This window comes from Panthera tigris, chromosome D3 (assembly GCF_018350195.1).
Source record: "Panthera tigris isolate Pti1 chromosome D3, P.tigris_Pti1_mat1.1, whole genome shotgun sequence".
Taxonomy (NCBI): Eukaryota; Metazoa; Chordata; class Mammalia; order Carnivora; family Felidae; genus Panthera; species Panthera tigris.
The window spans coordinates 21,505,035-21,521,787 of NC_056671.1; the positions used below are offsets into that span (position 1 = coordinate 21,505,035).

At 43.7% G+C, this 16,753-nt stretch overlaps 1 protein-coding gene across 1 annotated transcript; it reads right to left on the bottom strand.

Annotated features, from left to right (window-relative positions):
* Nucleotides 1-3,675: 3,675 nt before the first annotated feature.
* On the bottom strand, nucleotides 3,676-14,927 carry YWHAH (tyrosine 3-monooxygenase/tryptophan 5-monooxygenase activation protein eta). The gene is made up of 2 exons (XM_042962318.1): nucleotides 14,625-14,927; nucleotides 3,676-5,165 (listed from the first exon to the last, which is right to left on the bottom strand). Exons 1-2 carry the CDS (start codon nucleotides 14,709-14,711, stop codon nucleotides 4,512-4,514), a joined length of 741 nt encoding a protein of 246 aa, XP_042818252.1. The 5' UTR covers nucleotides 14,712-14,927; the 3' UTR covers nucleotides 3,676-4,511.
* Nucleotides 14,928-16,753: the final 1,826 nt, after the last annotated feature.

Below are 16,753 nucleotides of genomic sequence, written 5' to 3' on the forward strand. Positions count from 1 at the left end.
ACCCTCAGTTTGTTCTCCGTATTTATGAATCTCTTGTTTTGTCCCCCCGTTTTTATATTATTTTTGTTTCCCTTCCGTTCATCTGTTTTGTCTCTTAAAGTCCTCATATGAATGAAGTCATATGATTTTTGTCTTTCTCTAATTTCACTTAGCATAATACCCTCCAGTTCCATCCACGTAGTTACAAATGGCAAGATTTCATTCTTTTTGATTGCTGAGTAATACTCCATTGTATATATATGCCACATCTTCTTTATGCATTCATCCATCGATGGACATTTGGTCTCTTTCCATACTTTGGTTATCGTTGATAGTGCTGCTATAAACATGGGGTGCATGTGTCCCTTCGAAACAGCACACCTGTATCCTGTGGATAAGTGCCTAGTAGTGCAATTGCTGGGTCATAGGGTAGTTCTATTTTTAGTTTTTTGAGGAACCTCCATACGTTTTCCAGAGTGGCTGCACCAGCTTGCATTCCCAATAAGTAAAAATGTTTTTAAAAATTTAGAATAATAATGCAAAGTCTGACCCAAAGTCACCAGGCAGGAGGCTCCCAGACAGATGAGAGGTTTCAGATGAGACAGTATTTCATTAGGCCTTGATTTGGGTGGGACGTTGGATAGATTGAATAAGGAAGAAGAGAGACCAGAGAGGCAGGGAGGCAAACTATTGTAACTTTTCTGGGACTCCTTTTCTCCAAATAGGGATCAAAAAACCCATGGTGTACTGGAAAGAGCCTTGGAGGACTGCCCCAGTTTTGATCTCAGTGTTATTACTCTTACTAGCTATGTACCTCATACCACTTGATAACCTGGTTTTCTCGTCTGTCAAAAAGACTATCATTCCTACCTTCCAGGGATGCTGTAAAGATCTAGAGACCACACATCTGAAGTGCGAACAAAGTAGATATTTGAAATGGTTGTTTTCATCAGTCTAATTACTGGGCTTTATAATAGAAGATGATGTTAAGTCCCAGCCAGCTGTGAATCCATTTTTATGCTTCCCTGATGGAGGGTCTCCTGAGAACTGAGTACACTCTTGGTCTCTTGAATGGCAAGAAGTCTGTAAGGACATATAGGGGGTATGGAGGGCCCAACATTCGGAATGCAACCTAGTTCATTTTATAAGCTAAGAGGCATCCCAAACTCCCCAGTCTGAAGAGATTTAAGACAGCCAAGTATTTACCCGACAATAGCTTTATTACCAAGAGCCCGGAAGCAGCCTAAGTGTCCAATTGATGAATGGATAAAGAAAATGTGGCTTATATATATAGTGGAATATTATTCATCCATAAAAAATGAAATCTTAGCATTTGCAATGGCATGGATGGAGCTACAGATTATAATGCTAAGTGTAGTCAGTCAGAGAAAGACCAATACTGTATGATTTCACTCATATGTGGAATCTAAGAAACAAAACAAACAAGCAAAGGTAGAAAGACAAACCAAAAAACAGACTGTTAACTGTAGAGAACAAACTGATGATTACCAGTTGGGGAGGTGGGTGGCAGGGATGGGTGAAATCGATGATGGGGATTAAGGAGGGCACTTGTCACAATAAGCACTAGATGATTAAAATAAAAACTTGAAAAAAAGAATCCTATACCCTTTCCACCAACTGAAACAAATGATTTTTGAGCAGTTTGAGTTACTGAAAATCTGCAGCAAGCACCAATAAATTTAAACATCCAAGTATAATCCCTTCAACTCTAAGTGAAAATATTAAAAGCACTGAAGGTGTCCCCAGAATGGGATGTGTGCCACATCCATTTTTTTCTTCTCAATCCCAAGAGCATAGTAGTGTAAAGAACCATGAACAAAAATTTAAAGAATCTGAATGCTAGTCTAGGTTCTGTTACCAATTTTCCAGTAACTCTGGAAAAGCCATCTCATTTCCCTGAAGTTTAGTTTCCCCTGCTGTAACATTGAGATGACCCTGTCATTTCATAAGCTTATCTTGACAAATTTTAAAACATGAGTGTACAAAACTGGAAAGTAAGCTTTAAGATTATGCAGTAGAGAAGCCTTCCAGGTCTATGGCACATGTAATTTGTAGCTCCCTGAGGTGCTCTCAAAGAATCCCACTAACCACTTATGGGGCTAAAATTTAATTGTGTGTGTCTTTGCATCCCCATTCCCTATTCCCAGACCAAAGATGCCTTACACAGAGTACTTTGAGTTGAATGAAAACAATACAAATCCTACACTTAATAAAAACTGAGAGACGCTAAGTCTCAAAAAGTTATGTGGCTTGGCAAGGCTGCCTGGAGCATGGCACTGCCAGACCCCCAAGAGAGGGCAGTTAGAACTCTGGATGGATTAGAAGCCGTAGACAGGCTGTCCTCTGGGACTTAACAGCTGTGTGAACCCCAGAGGTCCACAACCTCATTGGTTTCCTCATTTGCAAGGTGGGGACAAAACCCTTCATAAGCCAGCTATGTAATGAAAATGTGACTCTTCCTAAAGCTCTTCCTGTAAAGGGCATTTCAAATTTATAAAGTTCTAATGTCTACATGTTTATCAAGCCAAGTGTCTTGGCCACATAAAGCTGGTTACTTTAAGATACCTGACTTACTAACTGAAGTGAAAGTCAATAACCACTTTAGCTAGCAATTAGGTCAACCTGCAACAGTATTTTAGGAGCACAAGGGTCATACCTCTACTTCAGAAAGAGAAAACAGGTTAAACTTCCAAGCTAAAAAGGTCTGTGCCTCCACCACAACGGAAGTTCAAGGACAGAGACTGGGTGATGGCATTTCTCACCAGTCTAGTGTCAAGCTTAGTCAGGATTAAGGTATCCTAAGACCTATGTGTTACAGAACCAATCCACTTAACAAGCACTTTGAGTCCTGGACACCAAGCTGCAGGTGGTAAAACCTGTGAGGGGCTCAAGTCCACATCACCAGAGAATGAGTGTAGCTGGGGATGCTAAGCCTCAAGAGAAGCCTTGGGGTGAAGACAGATGAAATAGCTTAAGGGGTCTGGCCTTTTCCTTCTTTAAACTCAGAGGGTTGTTTTTTTTTTTCTCTATTTTAAAGAATACTCAAAGCTTTCTTAGTAATAATCACTAGATTATTTCAGGGATCCAGGTTGTGCCCTGAATTAACATTTTATTATATCTAATACAGTAAGGGTATTCAGAAAATTTGAGGACAGGTATAAGCTCAATATCTACTTTGGTTAAATATCAACCAACACTCCAGTCGGGTAGGTCAAGCTACACCCTCCCAGGTTAAACACAGACCTGACCTTTCAGTGGTCAGGTGCTACACTGAGGAAGACAGCATTTTGGTCTGCTCAACTCCCATACAACCACTCGGTGTCAGGAAGAGTGGGTCAGAGAGACTATGCTGACTAGGTTCACAGAAAACAATTTAAAATTCATGAGTCTTATGTATATACTGCAAAATGTTATAATGGAATCAGAGAGCGAGAAAACTTACTGTGCTAGGGGCACCTGGGTGGGGTCCAACTCTTCATCTGAATTCCAGCCCTGAACTGATAGCACAGAGCCTGCTTTGGATTCTGTCTCTCCCTCTCTCAAAATAAATAAACTTAAAAAAACAAACAAAAAAAAACCCTGTTTTTAAAAATGCTTCAGTGGTTGAGAGACTAAAACCAGAATTCAAAATGGTAACCTATTAAATAGCTCCTTCAGAAGGGGAAAAATGAAAAACACATATGTAGACAAGAATATCCCCAAAGCAGCATTTATTTACCCATTGAATTCCAAAACATTTAATTTAGAAGTCTGGCATTTCATAATCACCCATCTTGATTGACATGGGCTGACACATGGTGCTGTCAGGATACACAGGACAATAGCCAAAGAGTTACAAAAAATAAATCCATGATTCTTAAAACAATCGCAACCAAAAAAAAAAAAAAAAAAAAAAAAAGTTACAGGTATCAAAACTTTAGATGCATTGCATTGAAAAAGAAGGTTTGTGCACATCATAATTTAAAGAGGCAAAACAAGGCGCTACTGAAACCTCACGTTAAACAGTTCATTAAGAAGCTGATGGAAAGGACAGAGGTCTCTGTAATCAGCTTCCCTTAACAGTTTTCCATTAGCTGAAGAAAGAGGTGGGAGGGGTGAATTCATTTTTTGCATGCACAAGATGTACTGCTTAACAAAACACTATCAGCTTGTTTTAAATGGATCATTTAAATATCAACTGTAGCCTGTGTTGGCTAATTCTCCTTTCTAAACTTCCCCAATACTTTTGCTTGGATTTCACATACATTAATAGGCACAGAATGCCTCATTCAGAACCCACTTGTCTGCACAATTCGGAAAGGGAGCCCCTGTGGGCTTAAAGCAACCATCAATCCAGCAATGCCCATGAAGATTTATCTGAAACTGCTTCCCAAGGGGCAGGAGAGCAGATCTTAGTAGCTGTGCTGCCAATACAGATAGGTTTAGCACTAGATATTTAGTGATTGTGGCAAGGAAGAATCAGTGATGATGGGGGTGGTGGGTGAAGGAAGGGCCAGGGACCCAAAGACTCTTCAGTTGCCTTCTCCTGCTTCTTCATCCTGCTGGTCGCTCGTCCAGAGGGTGAGGTTGTCTCGCAGCAACTGCATGATGAGCGTGGAGTCCTTATAGGAATCCTCGTTTAGTGTGTCCAGCTCAGCTATGGCATCATCAAAGGCTTGTTTGGCTAAGAGGCAGGCCTGCTCAGGTGCATTCTGGATCTCATAGTAGAACACAGAGAAGTTGAGGGCCAGACCCAGCCGGATGGGGTGCGTTGGCTGCATGTGCTCTTTGCTGATTTCAAAGGCTTCCTTGTAGGCAGCCTCAGAAGCTTCGACCACACTGTTTTTCTTCTCTCCGGAAGCTACCTCTGCCAAGTAGCGGTAGTAATCACCTTTCATTTTCAGGTAAAATACCTTGCTTTCATACTGGAAATCATTGCAGTTCTTGATGAGGAACTTGTCAAGCAGAGCCAGGACATCATTGCACACTGTTTCCAGCTCCTTCTCAATCTTCTCCCGGTAAGCTTTAACTTTCTCTAATTTCTTTTCATTTCCATCAGCCATGGTTTTCTGCTCAATGCTGCTGATGACCCTCCAGGAAGATCGCCTGGCACCAACCACATTCTTGTAGGCCACAGAGAGGAGGTTTCGATCTTCATTGGAGAGAGGTTCATTGAGCTCTGTCACCTGCAAAAAAATCCCAAAAAGATAAACACTGAGATCTGAATCCAAAAATATTAGAAATCTTCCTTTGAATCTAATCAACAACACTTTCTCAAAAACAGGATCATGGACAAGCCATACTCATATAAACAGAATACTTGAAATAAAATATTCAGTGATAAGGGATATGAGAAATTCATATTTAAGATGTTGCCTTAGTCTTGGTAGAGATATAGGGATAAAGGTAATCATGGAAAGACTGTGGTGGTACACAGTGGTGGATGAAAAAGTCCTGAGGTTCAGCTATTCTGCAAAAAGTATTGTCAACAATGAGATCAAACAACTCCTTTGCCAAATGTTCAAGGATTATAGACTGGAAGTACATTCCAGATTCTGCTTCCAATTGTATATTCTAAAAAGAACCAATCACACCTCCCTCAAACACATTAATAGGTAAGAGCTTCACCTATGAGATCAAACACAGATCAAGTGGCCAGAGTTTTGCCCTGAGTGGTTACACAGAGAATCCCACTGGTACACCCAGACCTCCCCCAATCCAAATGGATGCATGAGTGACAGTAATGTGCCCTAGCCTCTGCTAAAAGGAAACACAGTTACTCAGCAGTAAGCTCTACTTTGACTTACCTGACAGGAAACCCTGACTGGCCATCGAGGATGGAAGCACCAATTATTTTAAGTGGAAATGTTAAACTTCACAAGCTGTAGCTTTCTTTAGGTAGTTCTCCATGATGCCAACTCTAAGCAAGCCAGCTTATGTAGTTAGTAGAAAGAGCACCGGACTTTTGTGTTGTTGAATTGTGTCCCCTTAAGTTATGTTGAAGTCCTAACCTCTGGTACCTATGAATGTGACCTTATTGGGAAACAGAACCTCTACAGATGTAATCAAGTCAAGATGAGATCATACTGTATTAGGGTGGATCCCAAATCCAATGACTGGTGCCCTTAAAAGGAGTGGGAGATTTGGAGAGACCTATGGAGAACACCATATGATGATGGAGGCAGAGACTGGAGTGATGTGTCTACAAGCCAAGGAAGGCCAAGGACTGCCAAGACACACCAAAAGTTAAAAGAGAGGCTAGGAAGGATTTTTCCCCAGAGCCTTCAGGAGCACGGCCCTGCTGACACCTTAATCTTGGACTTCTAACCTTCCCAACTGCAACAAAATAATTTGTTTTAAGCTACCCAGCTTGTGGTACTTTGTTTGGCAGCCCAAGGAAACTAATACAGATGTGGAATCAGAAAACTTTGGTCTGGGTCCCCCAAAGCTGCTAATTTGCTAAATCAGGCTCTTTTAAAAAGTAGGGGGATTCCTTAATTATATGACTTACTGGTAAAAGTCTTTAATTTTCAGAAAAAAGGAAAAACACTTAGGAAACCATAAAACACTAAGCAAAGAAAAATATTACTTAAACCATAAGGAGAGAACTCCTGTAAGTGAGGGGAAGGGGGAAAGGCCAGGGGCAAAGGAGAAAGTTATTAACAGCATATTAAAACAGACAGGCTTTAACACGGATTGAACAGACTCAGCAGTGGAGAACCAGAAATTCTAAAAAAGAACCAAAACATTAACTCAAGAACGTAAGCACAAATATAATCATTATGTATATAATTAGAAAACTTGTGCCAAGTTCTTCACTGTCTACCAGCAACTCCTCCCCACCAACATACCCTGGACAAGATAAAAATACCAACTCTGTCTTCTAATTTCCCCATTTCCGTCCCCATTACCCATACTCTTTTGCTACAGACCCCCAGCCCGAGATTGTCTCTCCTCCTCTGACTACTTAATCAACCCAACTCCACTTTTTTCTTCACTGTGGTCTTTGGTTACAGGCTGCCTCTGCCCTTCAGTAGGATGGCTGCCTGCAAACCAGGCTCCTCATTCCTCCTCACAGACATGAGTGGTCTCCACACTTTTCTCAATGATCCGCCTCAGTCCAGGGCAATCTTCTCTCTACTAATCCAAAATCCATACTCCCTTCGAATCCATTTGAAGACCTGTAACCCCACCAGTTTTCTCCTCCAGTGAGTTCCTTTAAACACATACATTAGTTCATTAGAAATATAAAGAGACTTTATATTTGTTAATTTAGTCTTTTAAGGAAGCAACCCTTATAAATCAAAATTCCATCTTGAATCCTCTGAAAAATCTCAGAATGTGAATCTTCTTGAATGACTCACTTTTTCAGGGCAATATTCAGTGAAACAAATATGAGGTAAGCACAGAATTTGAGCTCCTTAGATCCTGAAGTAAATCTAAGGCACTTGACATTAAAATGCAAACGATATCCAAAAAAATTTTTAAATAAAATAAGATTCAACAATATCCAAAGAGTCACTATATACTTCACCCTGTGGCTAATAAAGATGCTTATTAAGACTGCCACAAAGACCCAAGTTAACTCCCCAGAATGTATCGTTAAAACTGAGTGCATGTGAAATATGTTTATATATCACACACGGTGTTTGTACAATGGACAGTATCATTACTAAAAAACAAAACCACCATAAGACATCTGGAGTTTAGCCTGAGCTAGCTGTGTGACCTTGCCTGGGAATCAAAAGTAAAACAAGGGGCATCAGCCTAAACGATTTCCAAGGGCCTCTTCAGCTCTAATATTCTAGGATTCCATTTTTCCTGAGCAACAATAAGAGGTGTGGAAAGGCACAAGGTTGATAATATTAGTTTAAAAGAAATTTGGGTGTATCCACAGGTTTCTGGAATTCATGCAGCTCTTCTCCATCAGGAATAAACTGCCCAAAAAGGTACTGGGCAATATTTATCACACCTTCACAAGCAAAACCATTTACTAGGATTATTAGTGTTTATATAACAATCATCTGGTTTCCTGCCAGTCTGAATGAATCACTATCAGCATCAGCTGAGTGTGACTAACAGCTAAGCAAGCATTGTTCTTAGAACCCCAGCCAGGGCCTAACTAGGAAATAACTGGATATGTTTAAATATAGTATTTTTTTATGCTCCTGGGTTACAACTCAGTTACGAAAGGGAAACTTATGGAAGGAAGATCGTTTTATTACTTGATTGGATAACTAAAGGAAACTGAGCTTCCCCCACACTGGAAAATGATAGAGCAAAATGCAATCAAATGGCCTATTCAAATACACAGGATTTACAGCCAGTCTTGTTTGGTGACACATACTGCAAATAACCTTCATTAATGTTAGCACCAGTTCCCAATATTTTAAATTCTAGACTACTGGAGGCAGGAGAGCTAAGGCAAGTCTGGTGATATGCTAAGAGAAGCAGACACTGGGAGGCAATGTAGTATAATGGAAAGGAAAAGAGCTACTAGTCCCAACCACAGCCAGATGGTCATCTGCATGCATATTCTATGCAGATGATTTAGTGCAGCTCTACAATTATAAGTTTCCAAATGGCTTCTAACTGGGAACATGAAGCAAAGACACAGAATTTTCAAGATAAAGAGACCTGCACAATGGTTCTCAACCTGCTTTCTACTCCAGTCAGTTTCAACACACCCTCATTTCTGCCACACATCAGCTGCCTTCAGGGTAGCCATTCCAGACACTAAGTCTTCATGTGGCTGCACCACATCTAAGGGGCTCCTCAACTCTGCACACAGCCTCTCTGCCTTCCTGTTCTGTCCACCTCCCACTCCACTTAATCCTACTTACACTCCTTCTGAAAACCTTAAATTGGTGGACCATTCCCATTTATTATAAAGGCCCATGTCTCCATCTCCCTTAAGGATTGGACTCCAGGCCAGCCATTTGACTGATGGCCTTACCATACTGCCATGGCTGTGCCAACCCCAGCCCAGGGCACTCACTTCCACCCCATTTTCTCCGCTCTGGGACTACACAGCAGTACTAGAAGTTACAAATAAGCCGGCAGGCTACTAACTCATTTATCTTCCTATGACACCATTCGCTTACTCAAAAATTCCTAAGGGCCTCCTCCCACTAACTCACCAGGCAATAAACTATGTGTTTGTGAGTAAAAATAGATCCACTGCCAAAAATAGCACAGGGACTATTTGGGAAAACTTAAAGTCCTTAATCTGGGAAACATCCAACCTCAAAAGTAATACTGAGCAAACAAAAAATGCCACCCCATGGACTGCCAGGCCACATTGCCGAAGTCAGGGTAAACGTTATTTCTCCTGAAGGGCACTCCCATCCTTCAGAGCTACATGCACACACTACTATCCCATCTTTTATAGTTACCCACACCCACTTGCTACCAACAAGCTTGCTTTTGATAAAAGAGTTTACAACAGGAAAAAACGACTCTCATGTATAATTAAGTTAAAATAACCACATCATAAAATCTTTAAGCTTCTTTGGCAGAACCTTGTATGTATTTTAAAAAAAGAAAAGAAAAAGAAAAAAAAGATGAGCCAGAGGAATGAAAGGTTTTTTGGCTGACTCTTCCCCAAGTTACTGTTCTCAAAGTGAGGATTCTGGCTGGTCCCAAGCTGATAAAGCACCCACCTGTCACCACTTGCCCAGGCCTGGAAAGACCACTCCCTGTCCTCACCAGGGCAAGGCTGCAGTCCTAGATGGCCAAAGAGAAGCTAAACTTCAAGCTCAGAGCAGATGAGTTCAGGTAGTTAATATCCACTTGAAGCTTAAATTAGTCAAAATAACTACCTGTGTATCATGGAGAGACTGCCTTTTTCTTGCTCTTGACATAACTGAACATTTTTGTAGGGATTGGCAAGGATTAAATACAACCCATCTGAATGGTTACTGCATGCTACTATCCCTGGAGGCACCAGTGCTGAAAGCTTCAGAAGCTGTGCCAAGTTCCGATCGCAGGGAAGTGCCAACACCCACCACCACAGGGGAAAGCCGCTGCAGCCAGGAGTGGGAAGAGCACCCAAACCATGGGGCAGAAGATGGGTGGCCTCAACCAGGACACTAAGAGGAATTTTACCAATAACCTAGACAATGAAATTTTAGGGCCTATAGGCTTATAAAATATACTAAAAGCCATGTGGAGAAACAACTGGTACCAAGGATATGAAACAATTTCTTAAAATACCACAAGTATAATTTAACATAGAGTCCTGCACTTCTTAATTCATAGCAGGAATTCAAATTCAATTAAAACTTTGTTTCTTACACTAAAAACCCCTCCTGGTCTTCAGAACAAGCAAGATCCAGATGTGTGAGTTTGCCTTTTATGTTCCCCTGCTATAGCTAAGACCCATAGGCAGTAGATTGTTTTTAATCAAATTTGGCAAAAATGGCTTACATCTGATAGATGAAATTATTTGTTCACTAAACCCACTTGTGTAAAGGGCCTAGAAGTCAGTCACCAATGATGACTAGTATACTAGAATGTATACTAGAGATATTATCCCTGGGCCATTATTATACAGTGGTTAAAGTTACAGTTCTACTTTCCAGAGTTCAATTCTTGGCTTCTCAACTTGACCTCGAAAAAATTAACCTCTTTAAATCCCTTTGTAAAATGGAGTTAACAACTATCCAGAGTTAATCCATCTGGAGTTGTTATGAAAATTAAATGAAAATGTACACATGGGAGTAACAGCTAACCATTTACTGAATGCCTAATTAGTAAAATGGTAAGTTCCATAAACTTGGTGAATTGCAACACAGAAAACACATTTGGGGTACCTCCTCCTAAACCATATTTCTGGAAGCGTGACACTGCATTCTAATACTAATATGAAATTCCAGACAAAGCTCTGTGAACTGTTCACCATCTGAAATCCTTTTAATTCAGGCTACTGCAAGAATCCAGAACCTTCTCTTCTTCCTCAGCCAAAATATGGCAAAGCAATAATTACATTACAAATGAGCACTTAGTGGGAAAGAGGACTCTCTAGTTTATTTCATATTCCAAACTACAGTACTGATGTGTGGCTTTAAGATTTCACACTAACCACAATTTTGGTATACCTCAAAATCATCTTTAGTTTTAATACCTGCAACACAGCATTATGTCTCACCCTGAGCCACTCAGCCGAGCTCTCCTTTTATATACCACCTGCTCATTCCTCCACTTCCCATAATCTCACAGCTGTTGGAATAAGAGCCTTTTGCCCCTGGTTGGGCCAAGTGCCTCTTCCTCTCAGACTGTTTCTTTAAGCTGCAGCTTTGTTTCCTACACTTAAGATTTTTATAGATATTCTTCAAGTCCTTCAGACTTTCTCTGTCCTTTGTCAACCTTGTAATCAACTATGTAAAAATGTTAAAACACACCATGCTATCCCAAATATTTTGATGTTTTTTAAATTTGCAATTACTACTTCTATGTTTTAATATAAAATAGACGACTTACAGCAATAAGAGACATGAATGAATCACGTCTATCCATGAGTATTCACCAGAAATCTGGTTATCTACCCTCTTTCCTTAAATCATTCAGTCTAATGCACTGACATTTCTTTATCCTCCTTTATAGGTTTATTTTACTTTCTCTTAAGATTTTATAATACCTATTTTTCAGAGGTTATGATTTCTGTAAGGTCGTTCCAACCCCCGCCTGGAAAGGACCTGGGTTCTACAATGTTTCACAATGCTTCTTCCCACTGTTGCATTCTTTGCAAGCTGCTAGGTATGTATGAGATGAGGAGATCTTGAAGATGCTCCTTTACTTCAGAAGCATTTCTTGCCTCTTCACATTCTGGGGTGAGGCAGGGAACTGCCTTGATTTGAGGCAACACCACTGTTTCCAATATTTTTCTTAAAGCTTTTCTTAAAGCATGATTTTTCTTAAAGCTTACCGACACCATCCTCCAGGTGACGCTGGTAGCACAAGGAACATCAATGATTACAGACAGGCATTATTAGGTGACCATTTAAATTATAAAGAAAACAGAAAACAAGTTAGAATGAAGACTGAAAACTGACTTGATATTAATACCAACATTACTAGTTTTACATTTCAAAGGACTTGAAGCAAAGTGATGTTAGGTTTCAAAATTACAAGAGTGGTGGCATCAGAACATCTCCTCACTCAGGGTCTACCCGCGAGCAGTCTACTTACCTGCCCTTCCACCACCCGAAGAAATCCCACATAAATCCAGAGGGTTACTAGAATTCTCTTTTTCCAGAAGCTCTACTTTAGGTCTACAATATTAATAAAATGGGACTGAGTCTTTTCCCAATAACATTAAGTATTTAACGCACAAATACCAAAAGATAAAACATTAAGAAATGGTCTTCCACTGACCCCTGCCAAGTCCTTTCCAAAGAACATATTCCATTAATTTAGATGACAAAAAAAAAACTTGGATTTTTTAAAAGGAGTTACCTTGAGGGAATGGTTTATCACAATTCTCAGATGACATAATGAGAGCTTGGATTGATTTTTAAATGCTGGATGGCTTATCCAACCCATCAATCATTTAAGATACAGCTATTACAGATTCCCAATACATGGAAGGGTCCATGAGTTTGCAAAATGCTACCTTAAAAGTCTCAGAAAAAAACTGTGAACACAAGTTTCTAGCTAGCTGCAGGAAAGCATTATTCGAGACTGCTTACAAAAAGCAGAAAACCAATCTTTTTCTCTCCCCAAATAGTTTATTTCATTCTGGTTACATCTCTCAATCCTTTCCTTACTTTCCACTTCACGTTGCCTCAGATTTCCCAGAGCTCCAGAATGTTCTTTGTAGTCATTTTTCCTTAACCTCAATTCACCTTTATTCAAGACCAACTCCTTTATTCCCAAAGGGCTCCTAACACTGAGGTCTTCAAGCCCCACTCACAAGGTGAACGAGGACCTCACTAAAATGTCCAGAGAGGCCTCAGCCTGCACAATCCCAGTACTACTCTGTTACTGGGGAGAAGAGGCTCACTCAAGTGTGACTTGTGTGGACAGAAGTGACTTTCTTATCCCAAAGAAAATTAAGCTCAGAATTCCTTCAGAGGAAATGGATTCCGTTGTTTCTGTAAAACCTGCAAAATTAATAGATTTTACATTTGTGTCCTTAAAGAGGTCCCCCTAAATTACAAAGACTTCAGATCCCAGACCTAGATTGTCCCTGGTTTAAGACTATCTAGCCTGTGACAGCATGCCAGTGCTCAAATCGGGATCACCAATGAATCAACAAATGAGTGGTAGTGGTGTTTTTCAAACACACTTAGGGCAAGGTGTAACAAGAATAGTACAGGAAAGATACCTCTTCAACTGTCTTTCTTAGCTGGATACTTCTAAATATTGACCTCAACAATGCATTTCATATGATATTAATATCAAAAGCCTGAAAAGGTTTTCAAATGATTCTGAAATTTTAGGGAGTCTCTCCATTAGTAGATTTCTGAGAAATCTCACAAGTCCAGCAAAAGGACAAATGAGCCATAATTCAGGCCAGTAATTGTCACGCTTCAGCCCGCTAAAAATTGCCATGAGCACTGGTTAAGGTGCATTTCTGAGTCCCAATCCTAGAGTTGCAGAATCTTTATGTCTAAGGCGGATCCTCCCAGGTCTCCGGAGGATGTACACTGGATGAACATAGCAGGCTGGGGGCCGCCAGCTGTAGCTGTACCACTATGTGACCTTGACGCAGAGAAGTATCGTTCATTTAGAAAAAAACGTAAAATAATGTTAAGAGGCAGGGACAGTGCGAGGATAACCGGAACTCTTAGTCTCAGAAATGCAGGTGGTGTCTAATCCACGGTATTTGCTAGGGTGTGGCTGGGCACGACTCTTTCACCGGAAATCAAGCTGCAGAATCAATCTATAAGGATCTATGAGGATCTCGGGAAGGCAAAGGCATACAGTTCTGTCTCGCCAACAAGTCACGTCTCATTTTAATCTCCAGGCAGATGCTCCCCACGTCAAACCTGGTAATCGGGCCCCACACACCCCGCCCCACCCCCGCCCTCCCGCCTGCGTCCACATCTAGACCGCAGGGTGGGGGGTCTTCGCACACAAAGCCAGACCCCGGGTATGGGAAGATGGAACGAGAATGATCCCGGCGAGCAGGGCAAAACAGATCGGAATCAGACACACTTCAGGTAGTGGCAGAGAAAACCAGGACAGACAGGGCGCCACTCACTAGGTGATTCTTTATTACAAGTTGGGGTATGAAGGAAGGCGAGAGGAAGGTGTGCCCCTAAGTTGAGCAGAACAGTCTAGAACGAGGAATGCGGCTCTCACGTTTCCTCGGGCACCCCCTCCCCCAACCCAAGGCTCCAAGCTGGGATGCCGCGACCCCTGCCCGCCCGAAAGGGGGCACTATCCCCCGCCCGCAGGAGGGTATTGTCACCCACCCGTCCCCGTGGGGCTCCATTCCTCCCCGGAGACCCCACCCGGGCCCGGCCGCAGGAAGTGGCGGGGCGGGCGCGGGAAGCGCGGGCTGCCGGCGGGCGGCCGCGCCCAGCGAGGTCGAAGGGTCGCCCCGGGCCCGGAGGGAGACGCCGCCCGGCCGCCCATCCCTCCCCTACGCCGGGCCCCCCAGCCGGCCGCCCGGCCGCCCGGCCTCCCGGCGCGCTCACCGCCTTCATGGCGGAGGCCATGTCGTCGTAGCGCTCCGCCTGCTCGGCCAGCCGCGCCCGCTGCAGCAGCTGCTCTCGGTCCCCCATGTCGCTCGTGGCTTGGCCTCGCCTCACTCCCGCACCACTCGCCCGCTCGCCCGCCCGTGCGTCCGCTCCCTGGTCGCCGCGGAGGCCGCCGCCGCGCACGCGCACTGGCTCGCCGGCCGGCCGGAGGCTGCAGGCTGCAGGCAGCGCAGCCGCTCGCGCCCTCTCGCTGGCTCGCCCCGCACGCTGTGGCTCGCACCACCGACGCCGCCAAGGGAGGAGAGGCGGCCGCGCGGGGCGGGGGGATGGGAGGACGGAGGACGCCTGCGCAGTGGGAGCAACCAGGCCTGGCGGCGGAGAGCTGCGGGAGTGGGAGGGGGGGAAGGGCGGGCCGGCCCTAACGGTCTATTTCAAGGTGACGTCACCTACTATAAATAGCTGCCGCCGCCACGGCCCCGCCCGAGAGCTGCGCAGGCGCCCTGTGAGTGCTGCATTTTACCGCCGCATAGGTGGAGGTGGGAGAAGGGAGAATGGGGTGGGGACTGCGGATCCCTAGGAGGGGGCGCGGTGATGCGGTTGCGTAGGTAGCTCAGTGTCACAGCTCCTCCTTGAAGCGTGCCTCTGAGGCCAGGTTGGAGATCTGGCTTGAGAAGTTCCCAAAAAGCAAATAACCCTACTGTCCGGAAAAGCCAGGAGGCCCTGTGCCCCGAGGGGCGGGCCGATACCGCCCTCCTCGAGCCCCCAGGCTGGTGGACCGGGCCTTGGGACACACCTTGCGCTTGGGTCTGCACTGGCCAGGGCCGGATCAGATCCGTACTTTGGGGACAGCACCTCTCCCGCCACCCCCAAATACACATTCACATACAGCGGGCTTCAGAGCTGCGCTCCCACCTTGAGAAGTGACTTTGGGTATACTGTGCCTTCCATGAGAGGAGGGACAGAGTAGTCTGGCTGTGATTAGTAACATTCAGCACATACCTACTAGGAGCCAGCCCACTGCTAAGCCTGTATAGACATAAACATTTAATCCTCACAACCCACCTCACAGGTGGGCACAGTTGGTCTCCCCATTTTTCAGAGTCAGATTAGTGACTCCAGGTTACACATCCTGTAAGCGGTGGGGCAGATCTGAGTTCAAACCCAGACTGAACATCCTTCTGTGGCAAAGGGGGGTGGGGTGGGGTGGATGGGCTGGCTGCTCACTAAGTTCATCCCAGTTGTGGCATTCCGTGCCTGAGGGTCCCTCATACCAGGCCTGTGGCTGGGCGTTGGACAAACTAGGAAAATTCCAATGGCTAAAACACAGCCCCACTTAAGTACAAATGCCAAGGGCAGCACGGTAGAGAGGACCTTAGGTTCTCTGAGAATTTTATTGCATGCTCAGCATAGGGGGAAGGAGTAACTATAGAATAAGTAAGATACATTCTCTTGTCTCATAAGGTAGATCTAAATACGTGTAAGTACAGTTTAGCTGGACCCTGAGGAAGATGAGAGTCAGGGAAAAGGTATTAGGAGTGGGGTCCAGCAGACAAAGGCTTGGCAGCAAGGATAGAAACAAAATCAAAGATGGTGAGAAGACAGGCCTGGCAGTGGGCAATGAGGCTGGGCAAAACAAGATCATGGAGTGTTTTAAATGCCAGCCTCATTATTTGAATCATTATCCTTAGGTAACTGGGAACCAGGAGAGATGTGGAAGCCATATTTCAAGCCAAGAATCTTACTCTGGGGAGTAAGATGCATTTGAAGGGAGAAGGGAGGGACTGATTGGACCTTAGTTTTACCATCTGGAAATTGGACTCGAAGGACTGTCAAATGCATTGTAGAATAGAAATCCTGAAATGCTCGAGATGGCAGGACACTTAGAGTCACTGTTATCCAACCCTTTATCCCACATAAGGAGAAACAGAGCTCTGAGGAGGAGAGGCTAGCCCCAGTTTGCACAGTGAATGAGCAGAGATGGGTCCTCCATACCAGTTCTCCTGCCTCTGGGCCTTTTTCTCCCTGCTGTGATTCTAAAATGAGGACCTTGGTATCCATGAAACAGGATTTGAATGTGAATTTGGGAGAAGGCCTCCCACCCCAGGTTCCACCATGCTTTGAAGTGT

What these genes read in the sequence shown, in the direction of transcription:
- YWHAH (XM_042962318.1), bottom strand. Translation starts at nt 14,711, where the DNA reads ATGGGGGACCGAGAGCAGCTGCTGCAGCGGGCGCGGCTGGCCGAGCAG. An exon ending in TGGCCTCCGCCATGAAGGCG is followed by an intron (nt 5,166 to 14,624) that starts GTGAGCGCGCCG and finishes ATTTTTTTGCAG; the next exon opens with GTGACAGAGCTCAATGAACC.